The sequence below is a fragment of the Macaca nemestrina genome, chromosome 17 (genome assembly GCF_043159975.1).
Source record: "Macaca nemestrina isolate mMacNem1 chromosome 17, mMacNem.hap1, whole genome shotgun sequence".
In the NCBI taxonomy this organism is placed as follows: domain Eukaryota; kingdom Metazoa; phylum Chordata; class Mammalia; order Primates; family Cercopithecidae; genus Macaca; species Macaca nemestrina.
The window spans coordinates 65024550-65038427 of record NC_092141.1 but is presented as its reverse complement, the minus strand read 5'-3'; the positions used below and the strand labels follow the sequence as shown (position 1 = coordinate 65038427).

The 13878-nt window shown below is 53.2% G+C and overlaps 1 protein-coding gene across 1 annotated transcript; it reads left to right on the top strand.

Moving 5' to 3' along the window:
- Positions 1–7961: 7961 nt before the first annotated feature.
- On the top strand, positions 7962–12372 carry LOC105472156 (keratin 36). Its single transcript, XM_011725169.2, has 7 exons — positions 7962–9115; positions 9795–9877; positions 10119–10275; positions 10781–10942; positions 11042–11167; positions 11346–11566; positions 11936–12372. The coding sequence occupies exons 1-7, from the start codon at positions 8585–8587 to the stop codon at positions 12129–12131; spliced, it is 1476 nt and encodes a 491-aa protein (XP_011723471.2). The 5' UTR covers positions 7962–8584; the 3' UTR covers positions 12132–12372.
- The last annotated feature ends 1506 nt before the right edge of the window (positions 12373–13878 follow it).

Genomic DNA, 13878 nt, shown 5'->3' with positions numbered 1-13878 from the left:
CGGTTGCTCAGACATGCCTGGCACAGCTTGCTAAACCAGCAGAAAGGTGTCCACCCTCCACCATTCCAAATCCCACCCCAGACCCCGCCACCCGCACGACAGAACAAGGTGGGGCTCCACTCAAGTTCACGTGCCTGGAACGGCGCCAGGAGCTAAGGCGTCAAAGAGAAACAGGACGTGCCCTTGCTCCCGGCACCTTTTAACGTTTTTTGTAACCTATTTGGTCAGCAGCTATCTATTGAGTGACAGCTGTATACCAGGCACTGTATGGGGTCCCGGAGAAAGAGAGGCAGATGAAAGGAAGCCTCTGTCTTCAAGGAGTCCATGGGTTAACAGGAAGGTAGGAGGAGACACCCACACCAATGAACTGTCACAGTCTTCACAACTCTGCTCAGGTTTCATCGTTTGCTCTAGGTCTTCTCTGGTCTTCCCCACCGATCCCAGCAAGACCCTGTGCTGTCAGCAATGACTGGAGTGCAATGTTCATGGATCCTAGAGCCACAGGGACCTGATTTGCATTTGTAATCCTGGGCAAGTTACTCAACCTTCCTGGCCTCACTTCCTCATCTGCTAAATCTTCCTTCCTCATAGGTTAATTAAAGTCCAAGTGCTCAGAACAGTCACTAGTGCACAGTAAGTGCTCAGTAAACAAGACACCTCTGGTCATGATCTTTCTGGTTCTCTTTTCTAAGCTATGCGTTCCTTCTGGGTAGGGCCAATTTCATTGTCAGTCTCATCCTCATACCTAGAATGTTATAAGGGCTGAATGGAGAAATGAGGGAATAAATAGATACAAGCCATGGGAAATGAAAGTTGTTAGTAAGCATTGTACAGAGGGCACAGGAGCCCCTACCCTAGACTGAGAGAGGGGCCTGGGGTCTCAATGCTGAACTACCCTGGCTGCTCCAAGGCACCATGGGGTCCAGATCCCAGGGCTTACAGGGCCTGGAGCAGCCTCTCTTCCTCAGACCCTGGGCAAGGCTATTTAGGGGCAGCCCTCTCATTCTCTGAGCTAGTTTTGCAGAACATGGTGGGGGTGAGGGTAGTTGCCCATGGGAGCAGTGACATGAGCTGCACTCTAGGCCCAGTGGGGACTCTGGCCTGAGAGCCTTTCACCCAGACCCCAGGGAGGACACTGAGAAGCTGGGCCCCATCTGGGGACCTCTGTGGCCCCATCAGGAATCCCGGGGAAGCTCAGAGGGCAGGCCAAGAGCAGGTGTTTCTGCCAAAGCTACCGCAGGAGCCTTCCCGAGTTGGGAATAGAAGGTGGTCATCTTGGCTCTATGGTCAGAAGGGTGGGAGAGGTGGTGGGTGGTGAATCCACTTCATTCTCCCTGGGACTCAACTCTTTATCAGGTGTGGGGCGGCCATTCAAACGAGGGCAGATTTATCAGGCCCGCTGGGTTGACCTTCCCAGGGTTGACCTACATGCCACGCCCATGCCAGTCTCACACTGATGCTTCCCAGTGCTGTGGCTATGAGGAAACAGCCCCTTTGCAATGGCACCTGGCTAATCTCCATGCCAGTGATTGTTTGTGAATGAGGCCATGTCAGCACAACAGATGCTGGAATGAAAGAGATAATGGAAAGGGGGACACAGTAGCATATCCTTTATTCCCATCCTTTCTTTCATTTCATCTTTACAGCAATCCCATGAATTGGCGCAGCTGTGCCCATTTTACACATGGAAAGACTGAGGTCTGGACAGGGTCAAAGACCTGCCCAGCGGGAGAGCTGGGACCTGTGGTTCCAATGTGCTTTCCAAGACTGGGGCTGGTCCTTTGCCAAGGGTCAAGCATTCAGCTCCAGGAATCTGGGGGGAGAGGCGAGGCTCTCTCCCAGATCCCAAAGCCTAGGGGATGAAGGAATCAAGCCTGCGATATTCCTGGGGTGTCTTGGCACCTCAGAGCCTGGTCAGGCACTGGAGGGAGGAGGGCAGCGGGTGGCCCACACAGGTGGAGACACATGGCGCTGTTCTGTGACTCCTGGCATTTCAGCCACTTCCTCCTCACCCTGAGCAGCAGGCACCTCCCTTTCTTCCAGGCTCCACCCTGGGGAATGAGCCAGGTTGCTGCCCTCCTCAATGCGGTGGCTGTCCTGCCCAGGCCCTGCAGGGGGCAGGCTCACCCCAGAAAGCAGGTCAGTGCCTCGATGGCCACGTGCTGGGACACAGGGTGGAGGGGCTGGCCCCTAGACCCAGTCCTGGCCGGGCCTGATCTCAACATGGGGCCCCAGCTGGGCCCTTGACAAGCAGGCTGTGGCTGCAGGCATGTTCTAGGACTGAGACCCCCTTGGTGCCTATTCCCCCTCTGTGTTGGGTGATAGCTTTGAGGATCCATAGTAGATCCTGAGTCCCAGCCAAAGGAAGCCCTAGGGGAGGATTAGGAAGCGAAGTCATAGCAGGCGGTACAGGGCGATGGGTGTGATGGACTTTTCCAGTGGTTTTTTTTTTTTTTTTTTTTTGACGGAGTTTTGCTCTGTCACCCAGGCTGGAGTGCAGTGGCATGATCTCTGCTCACTGCAACCTCTGCCTCCTGGATTCAAGCAATTCTCCTGCCTCAGCCTCCCAAGTAGCTGGGATTACAGACGTGCGCCACCATGCTCAGCTAATTTTTGTATTTTTACTAGAGACAGGGTTTCACCATGTTGGCCAGGCTGGTCTTGAACTCCTGACTTCAGGTGATCCACCTGCCTCAGCCTCTCAGACTGCTGGGATTACAGACGTGAGCCACTGCGCCTGGCCACTTCCAGCTTTTCTTAGTTAGCTGTGGGGGCCCTTCCTTCCTCCCTGCCTGGGTCAGGGCATCTGAGGGGCTGCCCAGGGACCTGCCCTCTTTTGGATGGTGTCCCTGGGACTATTGGTGATTGGAGCGGAGCAGAATATGTGGTTTGTGTCCCTTTGAGCAGCTCCTCTGGGGGCTCCAAAAGAGCTGGACACACTTCACACCCTCCATCCTCTTGCAGAGTTTGAGAGAAAATAAGCAGGTGGCAGGTGTTGCTGAGACTTGCACAGGTACCTGTTTGGGGGTGGGTATTTGGGGGACTTGGCCAAGAACTGGTATCCCTTTTTATGAACAGTCATAATGACTGTGGCTTCTTTCATCCAAGGATCTCAGACCAGTTTGCAAGTAAAATCCACAGTGTCAGGCATGGTAAATTACAGTCCGGAGCCCACAGTCTGGTTTGTAGACACGCTTTTGTTAGGAAGAGAGTCAAATCAATTGCATGCTGGTCCCTGTAAATGCAGACTACAAGTCCAATCAAACAGGGTGTTTGGAAAATTCACTTTATGGTTCAGCTAAGTGATACTTGAATCAAGGGGACGCTAGACACTGAGGTACCAGCTCTTTTCTCCCAGTGGGCCTGGCCGTGCATCTCCCACAATCACAGCTTCTCCAAGCACACCAGGGAGAGAAAGGACGCTCCGAAATGCTCCAACCATAAAAGTGGGGTGGGGGAGTTAGGGACTCAGTGGGTCTGAGCAGGAGACTGTGGACTCTTCCAGATGGGAGCTGGCAGCCAGTGCAGCTGTGCAGGGAGAGCTGGCCCCAGGGGAGAAGGCGGTGGGCCCTGAGATGTGGAAGGCTGAGCTTGGCCACAAGAGGACCAGAGAGGTACGGCTTAAGGCTGGGGTGAGGGTGGCTCTCTGGGTATCTACCATGGCAAAAGCAGCTTGGAGCAGAACCTTGAAATCCTGGGCAAGTGCAAAAACCACACCCCAGGGGGAGAGAAAATACTTCTGTGTTTTGCGGGAGAAGAGATTTCTAGAGTAACCCTGGGCCTTGTCAAGTAGGACTTTGAAGGCCTGATGAAGGTCAAGGCCTGATGGGGGCTTAGGACCAGGCCAGGAACAGTAGGTTGGGAAGCTGGACCCACGCTCCTCGTAGGGCCCTAGCGTCTCAGGAGGAGCCACCGCTCAGGAACAGGACCAACGCTGTGGAGGGGCAGCCAGGCAGTGGACGGGACCTCCTTCACCACTGAGTGCATGTTCAGATCATCTTGAGCCTGGTGAGGCTGGGTGATAGCAGTGGGCAGGCAGACATTTGGGGCACAGGCTTTGGGGTGGGAAATGGAGCAGAGAGAGACTTGCCAAATCTTGTCCAGGAAGGTCTGAGTCATCCTGCTGAAGGCAGCTGCCATGAGGGTGGAATGTCACTGAGGTGGCCAGGATGGGAGGCAGGATAATTCAGCCTCCGCACCTCCAAGTACTGTTTGGACTTGGGAGGGCAAGAATGACAGCCACTGAGAGCAGGGTGTGACAGGACAGGAAGGCACGGTTCTCCAAGGGAAGCCCTCTATGCCTGACCCTGAAAACAGCCAGCCATGGTGACAGGCCACAAGGGAAGGAGGGAAGGAACAGCTGCATTTGTTTGGCCAAGCCTCTCAACCAGCGATGTTTCCTTACTGAAGGTTTCAGACACAGGATACCCAGTTAGATCAGAATTGAAAGTAAACAACAACAACAACAACAACAACAACAACAACACACACACACACAAACTGTATAAGTGTGCTCCTAATACCACATTTAAAAAATTTGCTGAATCTGGCAACACTCTCTTTATCAGGTCTGTGAATGGCCCTTAGTTTTCTACCATCAAAACTGAATAAACAAGACTTTTCCTGGAGTTTTTGGAAAAATTACATTGCTGGCTAGAAAGGTCTTAATGTAGGGTTTCCCCCTTCTGTAAGGCTTTCTTCAACTTTGTGTACCTGTTGTTGCATGTCTGCACTAGAATCTAACCTAAGCTGACAGTGTATTTGGCATGAGCTGTTGATGGGGTTATTTGACACAGAATATATAGAACCCTGCGTCTCAGGGGAGGGGACAGGGCTCCCAGGTGCTTTGTCACTTGAATGTATTCTTTGTTCCAAGGAAAATTCAGTTGTGTGGAGGAAATGAGGATGAGTTGTGGGTCTCCCAGGGTCCTGGGTGACCGCTGGGTGCTGGGTGGATCTGAAGAGGTTAAAACATGGAATGAACACTTCTTAGGTGCCTCTTCTGGTGGGAAATTCTGTAGGATCTGGGTGTATGGACCTTAAGGGTGGAAGAGGCAGTAGGAGGAAACCAGAAAGATGGAGCTGGGACCAGCAGGCTGCTCTAACAGAGACAACCATCGGCCTTCTGCAGAGATCTTATTCTTGTCGGTACCCATTTCTGGTTGGTCTGGCTGCCCCAGAGGCTGCTGTCTGGTTTGTTTCCTTCACTATCTTTGGAGCCTTTGGGTGATGGTGACCAGCATGTTCTGACCAAAGCCCAGAGAAGCATAAAAGGAGATACTCTGCTTGAAGAACTCACTCCCTCCTTGGGCACACTGTGACAGTAATGCCTTGTGCACAGAAGGGACTGTTCAGAGCTGGGCAGAAGGAGACTTGGGCTTGATATTTTGGGTCTTTGCCCATGGAGAACCTTGGTTTTCAGATTGAAGTTCATTTCAGGGTGCAGACTTCTTTCTGTCAAAGAAGGAGCCAGAAACTCAGGGGTTGATGTTGAACTTGGTGGCCTTTCAAGATGGGCTTGGGGAAAGACCAGGACGCTTTCCATTCCTATGGCAGCATTCCCCTTCTTCCCCTGCCCCCAAGCTGGGATCATGGTGGACAGGGCGTCCTGTCAGCACTGCAGCCTGCAGGTGGAGTGAGAGTTTTTGGAAGCTTCTAGAGTAAGGGTCAGAGGCCAGATGGAGACTCCTAGCTGAGGGGACTGCTGCAGCTTTGGACACAATCCCAGACCATGCTCTTTGAGCAGCTGTCTTTTCTCAGACAGCTGGGTTAGGCCTCTGAATTAGTATTCCATTAAACCAGGGCAAGTGGTTTGTGCCCTGGAAACAGCACTGGACTGGGGTTCTGACTACATGGGTACTAAGAGCAGTTTTAGTCTCTTAAATCTGTGAAATGACTTCCTGTTTATCAAGCCCCTTTGGATGTAGTTCTCACAATCCCGTGATTGTGGTGTTATGACCTCCACAGACCTATTGTGAAAGCTGAGGCTTAGAGGGATGGAGCAGCTTGAACTTAGTTCTCGCTGAGTCCAGGCTCAGGGCCCTTCTCTTGTGTGCGGACGGGGTTGGCTGTGCAGTCAACAATAAGGAAAAAGGCAGGACACTGAAGGCAGCTGAAAGACTTTCTCCTTTGACGAGCTGGTCCCCTGCTCCAGGGAAGGTACATTCCTCTCCCCACAACCCTAGAGGCACCTCTCTGGTCCACAGTGGCCCTCTTGACGCTCAGGTGAGAATGATGGGGACATCTGGACATTCAGATCAGTAGACTCCTTGCTTATTCAGTTGTCCTGAGAGAAACCTAGAATCAGCTTCAGATATGCATCACACAGTACAGGGGTTAAAACAAAAAAGAAAATGAGAATATTAACTTCAGATGCCTACCAGCCAGAGATCCCGAACAGAGAAGAACTGTGCAAAGGGCTTGGTGAGGGCTGCCCTCGGGCCCATTTTGCAGGACAAGCACGCTGTGTCACAAACAAGGTAAACAGAGGCATGGGTGTATTGAGGACTTGCTTGAGTGGGCCCAACAGAGACAGCCAGACTCCACACTAGTCGTCCCAGAAAATGAAGTGGGGGGTGCTTAGGGGAGGTTGGGTCAGAGCCCCAGTCTTGGTCCTGAGAGTCCAGTGGTTCTCATGTGGGAGTGGTGGTGTCCGCTGACCCCCAACCTGGGGGACGTTTGGCAATGTCTGCAGACAGTTTTGGTTGTCAACGCTGGGGCGGGGGTGGCTACCAGCATCTGGCGGTAGAGTCAAGGGACACTGTCAAACATTTTACAATGCACAGGAGAGCCCCAAACAATAAAGAATGACATGGTGCAAAGGGCTGAGTTAGGGAAACCCCATGGCAATCCAGTCCTAGGCCCTGCCAGGAGAACTGGGGAGATTGGGTGGCTGTGGGGAAGCCATGGCTGGGGCAGCGGGCGCTCTGGAGGGCTGATGCTCTGCTCTTGCTCCCAGAGGGGCTGTACAGGGGCCCACGGCCAGCTGCTCCTGGACATCTTGTCAAGGTGTCCACCTTGCTGGGAGAGGCGTGTTCACCACAGCCAATCCTTCCTGGATAACTTCAGAGAGAAGCTTATAAAATATTTTAAGAGGCTGGCAAATTACAACCTTAGAAGCATATAAATGCTTCCATAAACGCCAGCTTTGCAAACCAAGCGTGTGTGGGGGCAGAGTAAGCAGGTTGCCCAAGCCTTGGGAAAGTCCACGTTTCAAGGCGGAAGACCCAGGTTTATCTTTGGTCCCTAATTCTCAGGTTCTTCTCTCTCGGCTTGCTTAACTATCTGGCAGTATTTAGCTTTTTTCTTTGTATTCCTCTTTTGTCCAAAGAATCTGCCATTGGCCATTTCTGTGACCTGTTAAGGGACCAGGAGGGTCAGAGCAGGTTGTTCTAGGGTACTGATTTTACCCATGAGGTTCAAAAAGCTGATGGCCACAGAGGACACTGCCCTCCAGCTCTGCCCAGTGATCCAAGCACGCAGATTCCATAATAGCCGGAGTCTGTGATGATGTGTTCATTGACTGAGGGACTGGCTATGAGGCACGCTGACCTGCTGTGCCCGGTGGGCAGACAGACCATTCTCAGCAGTGCCATGTGAGTGTTCACACTTATGAACCTTTGCTGGTCACAGCCATAAACCATCATCAAAGACTGTCAACCTAACCTAACCTAACCTAACCTAACCTAACCTAACCAACCAACACTTCAGCAGGACCCAGTGGATTGCAAAACACTTTCACTTCTTGTTCGATCCTCCTTATATCTGTGTGAAGCAGGTGGGACAGAATGACGATCTCTACTGTTCCGATGAAAACACTGAGGTTCCCAGGGAGGAAGTGGTCCCCTGTAGCACAGGGCAAATTAGTAGCAGAGCCAGGATTTGAACTAGGTCTCCTGCCCCTAAATTCTGGGTACCCAGACTTGACCCCAGTTGTGTGGGGAAGCAGTGGGGCAAGAAAGTAGGATTTGGTGTCAGAGAGACCTGGTTTCAGACCCACGCTCTGCCAGTCACTTCCTGTTCACCCTGAGCAAGCTATTAAACCATTCAGAGCCCCAGTTTCCACATTGGTAAAAATGAAGATAAAATCAGCCACCTCTTAGGATTGTTACGAGGTGTAATGAAGTAACAATGAGCCTGGTACATCACAGGTGCTCCCTGAATTTTAGTTCCTTTGCTCCCTTTTACCATCCCAGCAGCCCAGGCAGGGGTGAGCAGCTATGAGGGCTGGCAGCAGTGGATGGGGGTAACAAGGGACAGACGAGGCTCCCCAGGGGAAGGGAGATGGAGAGAGCAGGAACCAAATGTCATTCGTGCAGCCACTCCCAATTTATGGGATCTGGTGCAGAGACTCTTTGAAGAGGCAATAAAACTCATATTCTGCTAGGAAATGACAACAGTGGAGAGTCCTGACTTAGCAAACCAAATTCAACAATTTGATTTTTTTTTTTTTTTACAAGGCATGGCGTTCTGGATGGGTAGCAAAAATGACACTCTAATGAGATTAGCTTTCTGGGGTAGGAATAGGCTTTCCCAAGAGCAAGAGATGCATACCATGCCAACACCCCATGGAGAGTGTATATAAATGTTCCACAGAGGCCTTGAGAGTCCAGAACCTGAGCTCCTTGCTAAGCTGCAACCTTCCTCTGCTAGCACCATGGCCACCCAGACCTGCACCCCGACCTTCTCCACTGGGTCTGTCAAGGGCCTCTGTGGCACAGCAGGCGGCATCTCTCGGGTGTCCTCCATCCGCTCTGTGGGCTCCTGCAGGGTCCCCAGTCTCGCCGGTGCCGCGGGGTACATCTCTTCTGCTAGGTCGGGCCTCTCTGGCCTTGGGAGTTGCTTGCCTGGCTCCTACCTGTCTTCTGGGTGCCACTCCTCTGGCTTTGTGGGGAGCGGGGGCTGGTTCTGCGAGGGCTCCTTCAATGGCAGCGAGAAGGAGACCATGCAGTTCCTGAATGACCGCCTGGCCAACTACCTGGAGAAGGTGCGTCAGCTGGAGCGGGAGAACGCGGAGCTGGAGAGCCGCATCCGGGAGTGGTACGAGTCTCAGATCCCATACATCTGCCCAGACTACCAGTCCTACTTCAAGACCATCGAAGATTTCCAGCAGAAGGTGAGGGAGACCTGGCCCCTCTCCAGCTGAGCAGCCCAACTCTTAGGAGGTGTCTGTCTCATTCCAGGGCCTTTCCAGATGGGACAGTAGCTTTTAGGGAATTCTCCTGGTAGGGCAAATTTTCTCTCTAGGGCTTTGGTTTACTGGGAGACTCAGGCTTCTCTGTTGGTCTCTTGCTTGTACCTTGTTGCCAGCCATTCCTCACCCCTGTTCCCTTGCTGTAGGAAGGGAAGGAAGATGTACCAAGCCCCTACTGGATACAGCACTGTGCCCGATACTTTCCTATTCCCTGACTTATTTATTCTTCATCTTGGAGAGATTGGTATTACTGGACCCATCTAACAGATGTGGAAGTTGAATTTTGAGGGGTTCAGCAACTTGCTCAAGATCACACAGCCTGAGTGTTAGATGCAGAATCTGAACTCAGGTCTGCCTCACCCTAGTGAATCTCACTGCGCCACTCTGAAGGCTATAGGTGCCAGGACTGATGGCCACTGACATCCTTGGGATGCCCCTGTGGGGCGGATGCTCCCCTAACACCTGGGGTGTGGCTCAGGGCTGGAAATGCTGAAGGTGCTGGTGGTACATAGTTCGTGGCCTCTGTGAGCTGAGCTATCCCCCTACCTGCCCCCACAGTGCTGGGCCTCCTATAGCTCATGGGAAACCTCTCATTCCTCAGATCCTGCTGACTAAGTCTGAGAATGCCAGGCTGGTCCTGCAGATTGATAATGCCAAGCTGGCCGCTGACGACTTCCGGACCAAGTGAGTGGGCCAGATCAGGGAAGGTTTGCCATGCCACTTCCTTGCCTCTATCCCCTGCCTTTGGGAGCTAGTGAAGCGAGAATAAGGTTGGATGGGAAAATATGGCATGAGCCCTGGACCTCAGGGAAAAGGACCATCATGCTCCTGAACCGTCAGTCACTGCAGCTGGACAGTAGGGCAGGGGGCCCTGCTGGTGTGTGGTTTCCTTTGCTACAGACTTGGCAGGGTTCTGTATGTGCAGGTACGAGACAGAGCTGTCCCTGCGGCAGCTGGTGGAGGCCGACATCAACGGCCTGCGTAGGATCCTGGATGAGCTGACGCTGTGCAAGGCTGACCTGGAGGCTCAGGTGGAGTCCCTGAAGGAGGAGCTGATGTGCCTCAAGAAGAACCACGAGGAGGTGAGGCTGGTGCCACGTGACCTCCCATTGTTTCCCATCCAGCTTAGGGAGCCACTGCTGGGCCTTGGGCTTACTGTGTGGCAGGAACTATACAAAACCCTTGCATTTCATTCTCATTTCATTTCATCCTTACAATAATCCCAAGAATTATAAACTGTTACAAGCTCCAGTTTACAGATGAGAGAACTTAGGCACAAAGAGGTTAAGTTGCTTGCCTAAGGTCATAGAGGGTCTACACTTTTGCCCATAATACTAAATTTCTATTTGGGCTCTAGTGCCTGATAACAGCAATTTAATTTGCCTAGGGTTTGTATCATCTCACAAATATCCCACAGAAGGAGGGAAGTAAATACAGACAGGGAGACCACGGATCAGAGAGATTTAAGTATCTTGTCTAATGCTATGCGGCTGGTGACTGAGGGAAGAGGGTTTGAATTTAGGTCAGTGAAACCTGCAATCCAGCATCCTTTTTGCAACCTCATGCTGTCTTACCTCCTCCCTGCAGGAAGTCAGTGTGCTCCGTTGTCAACTTGGGGATCGACTAAATGTGGAGGTGGACGCTGCTCCCCCAGTGGATCTCAACAAGATCCTGGAGGATATGAGATGCCAGTACGAGGCACTGGTGGAGAATAACCGCAGAGATGTGGAGGCCTGGTTCAACACCCAGGTGGGGCCGGGGTGCCCTGGGACCACAGGCTCCTGGGCTGGGGTTACCTTTGGAAGTAGCTTGGTTTGACCACGCCCTGGGCCCTCGCATGTGTTTCAGACCGAGGAGCTGAACCAGCAGGTGGTGTCCAGCTCGGAGCAGCTGCAGTGCTGCCAGACGGAGATCATTGAGCTGAGACGCACGGTCAACACCCTGGAGATTGAGCTGCAGGCCCAGCACAGCATGGTGAGTGGCCCCTGCCTGCGTGGCTGGCCACGGCCTGCCGCAGGTCCCCGACGCATCAGCCTCAGCTTGCAGGCTCTCCTGGGGTGTGATCACAGGCAACAGGCAGATGCCCAGGACTGTGGGTTTCTCGGGTACGGGATTCCTCCCCATGGGCAGCTCTTCCTCTTTCCCATTGCAGAGGAATTCCTTGGAATCCACCCTGGTGGAAACTGAGGCCCGCTACAGCTCCCAGCTGGCCCAGATGCAGTGCCTGATCAGCAATGTGGAGGCCCAGCTGTCTGAGATCCGCTGCGACCTGGAGCGGCAGAACCAGGAGTACCAGGTGCTACTGGACGTCAAGGCCCGGCTGGAGGGCGAGATCGCTACCTACCGCCGCCTGCTGGAGGGAGAGGACTGCAAGTGAGTGGGCTGGGGGAGGGCTTGACTGAACCTCAGTGCCATGTGGAGGGCGTCAAACCCGGAAGTGGTTGTCACCCAGATGAAGGGGACTAAACCAAAGCCCCTTGAGATTCTCCATCTAGTCCCAGGCATTGGTCATGCGCAGGGGGAGAATCCAATCCAACACACGCCGCATGTTTTCCACCGTCTTTTCTGATTGGCAGTTTCTGCTCTTAATTCCTGCAGCTTGGTCTTCTCACCCTTGGGAAATTCAGGGCACTGAGATGGTCTGAGGCCACCTGTCTCGCTTGATCCTCTAGATCTGTTTAACACGAATCTCAGCCCAGTACTCGGATGCCAAATGCACCGTACATGATTTTGTTTCCTCAGGCTTCCTTCCCCACCTTGTGCCATGGCATGCAAGCCTGCTATTAGAGTTCCTTCTGTCCCCCTGGTGCCCTGTGCCCCTGCTGTGCCCTGCACCTCGGCTCCCCAGGTTGGCACTCAGATCCGCACCATCACCGAGGAGATCAGAGATGGGAAAGTCATCTCCTCCAGGGAGCACGTGCAGTCCCGCCCGCTGTGACAGCCCACTTGGTCCACCAGGGCAGGGCCCCGACCACAGGAAGGAGGACACCCCTGTGGCTTCTGGCTGCTTAATGACCCTGCCCTTCCCTAGAGGGGTCCCCCTACGCTTAGCAGGTTTTTCTACTAAAAATACTCCCCGTATTGTGTTTCTGGACTTAACTGTGCTTTTACGCCATGCAAAACCAGGTTTCCTGGAAATTTACCCAATAAAGTGTGTTCTCCTGGCATAGCAAACTCAATCCTGGCTGACTCTGTTGATGCTCATGTGCTCGTATGGTTCATGGGGGTGTTTGATCAGGGGCTGCAGTATAGTTGTGGGGTTTGCATTTAGGTCTATCTTCTCGGGCTCTGAGTGGAAGGCGGTGGCAGGGTGATTTCAAGTATTTAATAACAAAGAAGCCTAAGGACCTGGCCAATGAGAACAGACACTGACCCAGTCTGGATGGGTGCTGGCCATAGCTCTCAGCTTGGCCCTACCAGTGAATAGACATCTACTCACGGTGCCTACCCCAGAAGACACAAAGGCTCCCGAACCAGTCCTCCTTCGTAGCCCGACCTGGATTCGGTGGCTATCTCTCTTTTACTTTCAGCTTCCTCTCTCTTGTCCAGCTCCTGTCATCCTGCTCCCTGATACTGGGGATGGTTCAGGAGAGGAGGTCCCAGGAACAAGCAGAGAGGGCCAAACTCTAGGCAGTCAGCCTGAGCCAGCCACGCCGGGGCAGGCAGTCAGGGAGAGCAGGGAGGTGAAGGTGGAGGGCAGGTGAATCCGTGTACCAACAAGGCACACAGGGCTGAACTGAAGGGTGTCGGGGATAGTGGGGTGGGGGTGGGGGCTCAGACATGGAGTGGGGGGAGAGGACAGCCGGACTTCACTGTGGAGCAGAGGTCAAAGCCCTGGATTCCACTGGCAGACCCGAGTCAGGCAGGTCTGTGGTGGGGCCTGACTTTGCCAGACCTGGACATCCCTCTGATCAGAGAAGCATGGCCTGGGAGAGGTCTGAGGGCCTTACAGTTGGTTCCTTTGCTCCCTGCTCCAGTCTTCCCTTGAGAAAACAGGCCCAGAGAGGGCAGTGACTTGTCCCAGGCCACAGAGCAGTGAGTGGCAGAGACCTGCCTATCACCCGGCTATCCTGACCCTGACTCTGGAGCTCTTCTCAGCAGTTTCTCTCTCTCTGTCTCTCTCTCTGTCTCTCTCTCTCTGTCTCTCTTTCTCTCTTCCCCCCTCCCCCTCTATTGCACTCACTTTCCTCTGGGCTCTCCTCTGGGTCATGGTCAAGACCTCCACGACCTGACTCTGCCTCAGGTCATCTGCTATTTTCTGCTAAACGGGACTCTTCAGTCACTTGCTGAGCAAGCCAGAGGTGCAGCAAACACGTATCAGACCCCGGGAGAAGACATGCACAGGTAGCATCAGAGCATCCTGCACTGAGCTCGACTCTGCCGCTCTGCGGTACATGCCCGGTTATGTCATGAGACCTATCTGGTCTCAGCAGGTTCATCTGTGAAATGGGGCTGCTGGGAAGCTCCAATGAGACAGTGTGTGTGTAGCTTCCAAAAAGTGGTAGCTGTCAGTGTTGCTCTTACTACAAATGCAGAGTCCCTGGCCTCAGAGTGTCAAACAGGAACCCCCACTGCGAGGGCCAAGCTCTTTGCTTTGTATCTGTCAGGATGCTACAGTGGGGGCTCTGCTGCCAGCAGTGTCCTTGGAGTTGGATGGTGAACCCAAAGCCTCAGCCTCAGAGGAT

What these genes read in the sequence shown, in the direction of transcription:
- LOC105472156 (XM_011725169.2), top strand. Translation starts at nt 8,585, where the DNA reads ATGTTCCACAGAGGCCTTGAGAGTCCAGAACCTGAGCTCCTTGCTAAG. An exon ending in TCGAAGATTTCCAGCAGAAG is followed by an intron (nt 9,116 to 9,794) that starts GTGAGGGAGACC and finishes CTCATTCCTCAG; the next exon opens with ATCCTGCTGACTAAGTCTGA. An exon ending in TGCAGGCCCAGCACAGCATG is followed by an intron (nt 11,168 to 11,345) that starts GTGAGTGGCCCC and finishes TTCCCATTGCAG; the next exon opens with AGGAATTCCTTGGAATCCAC.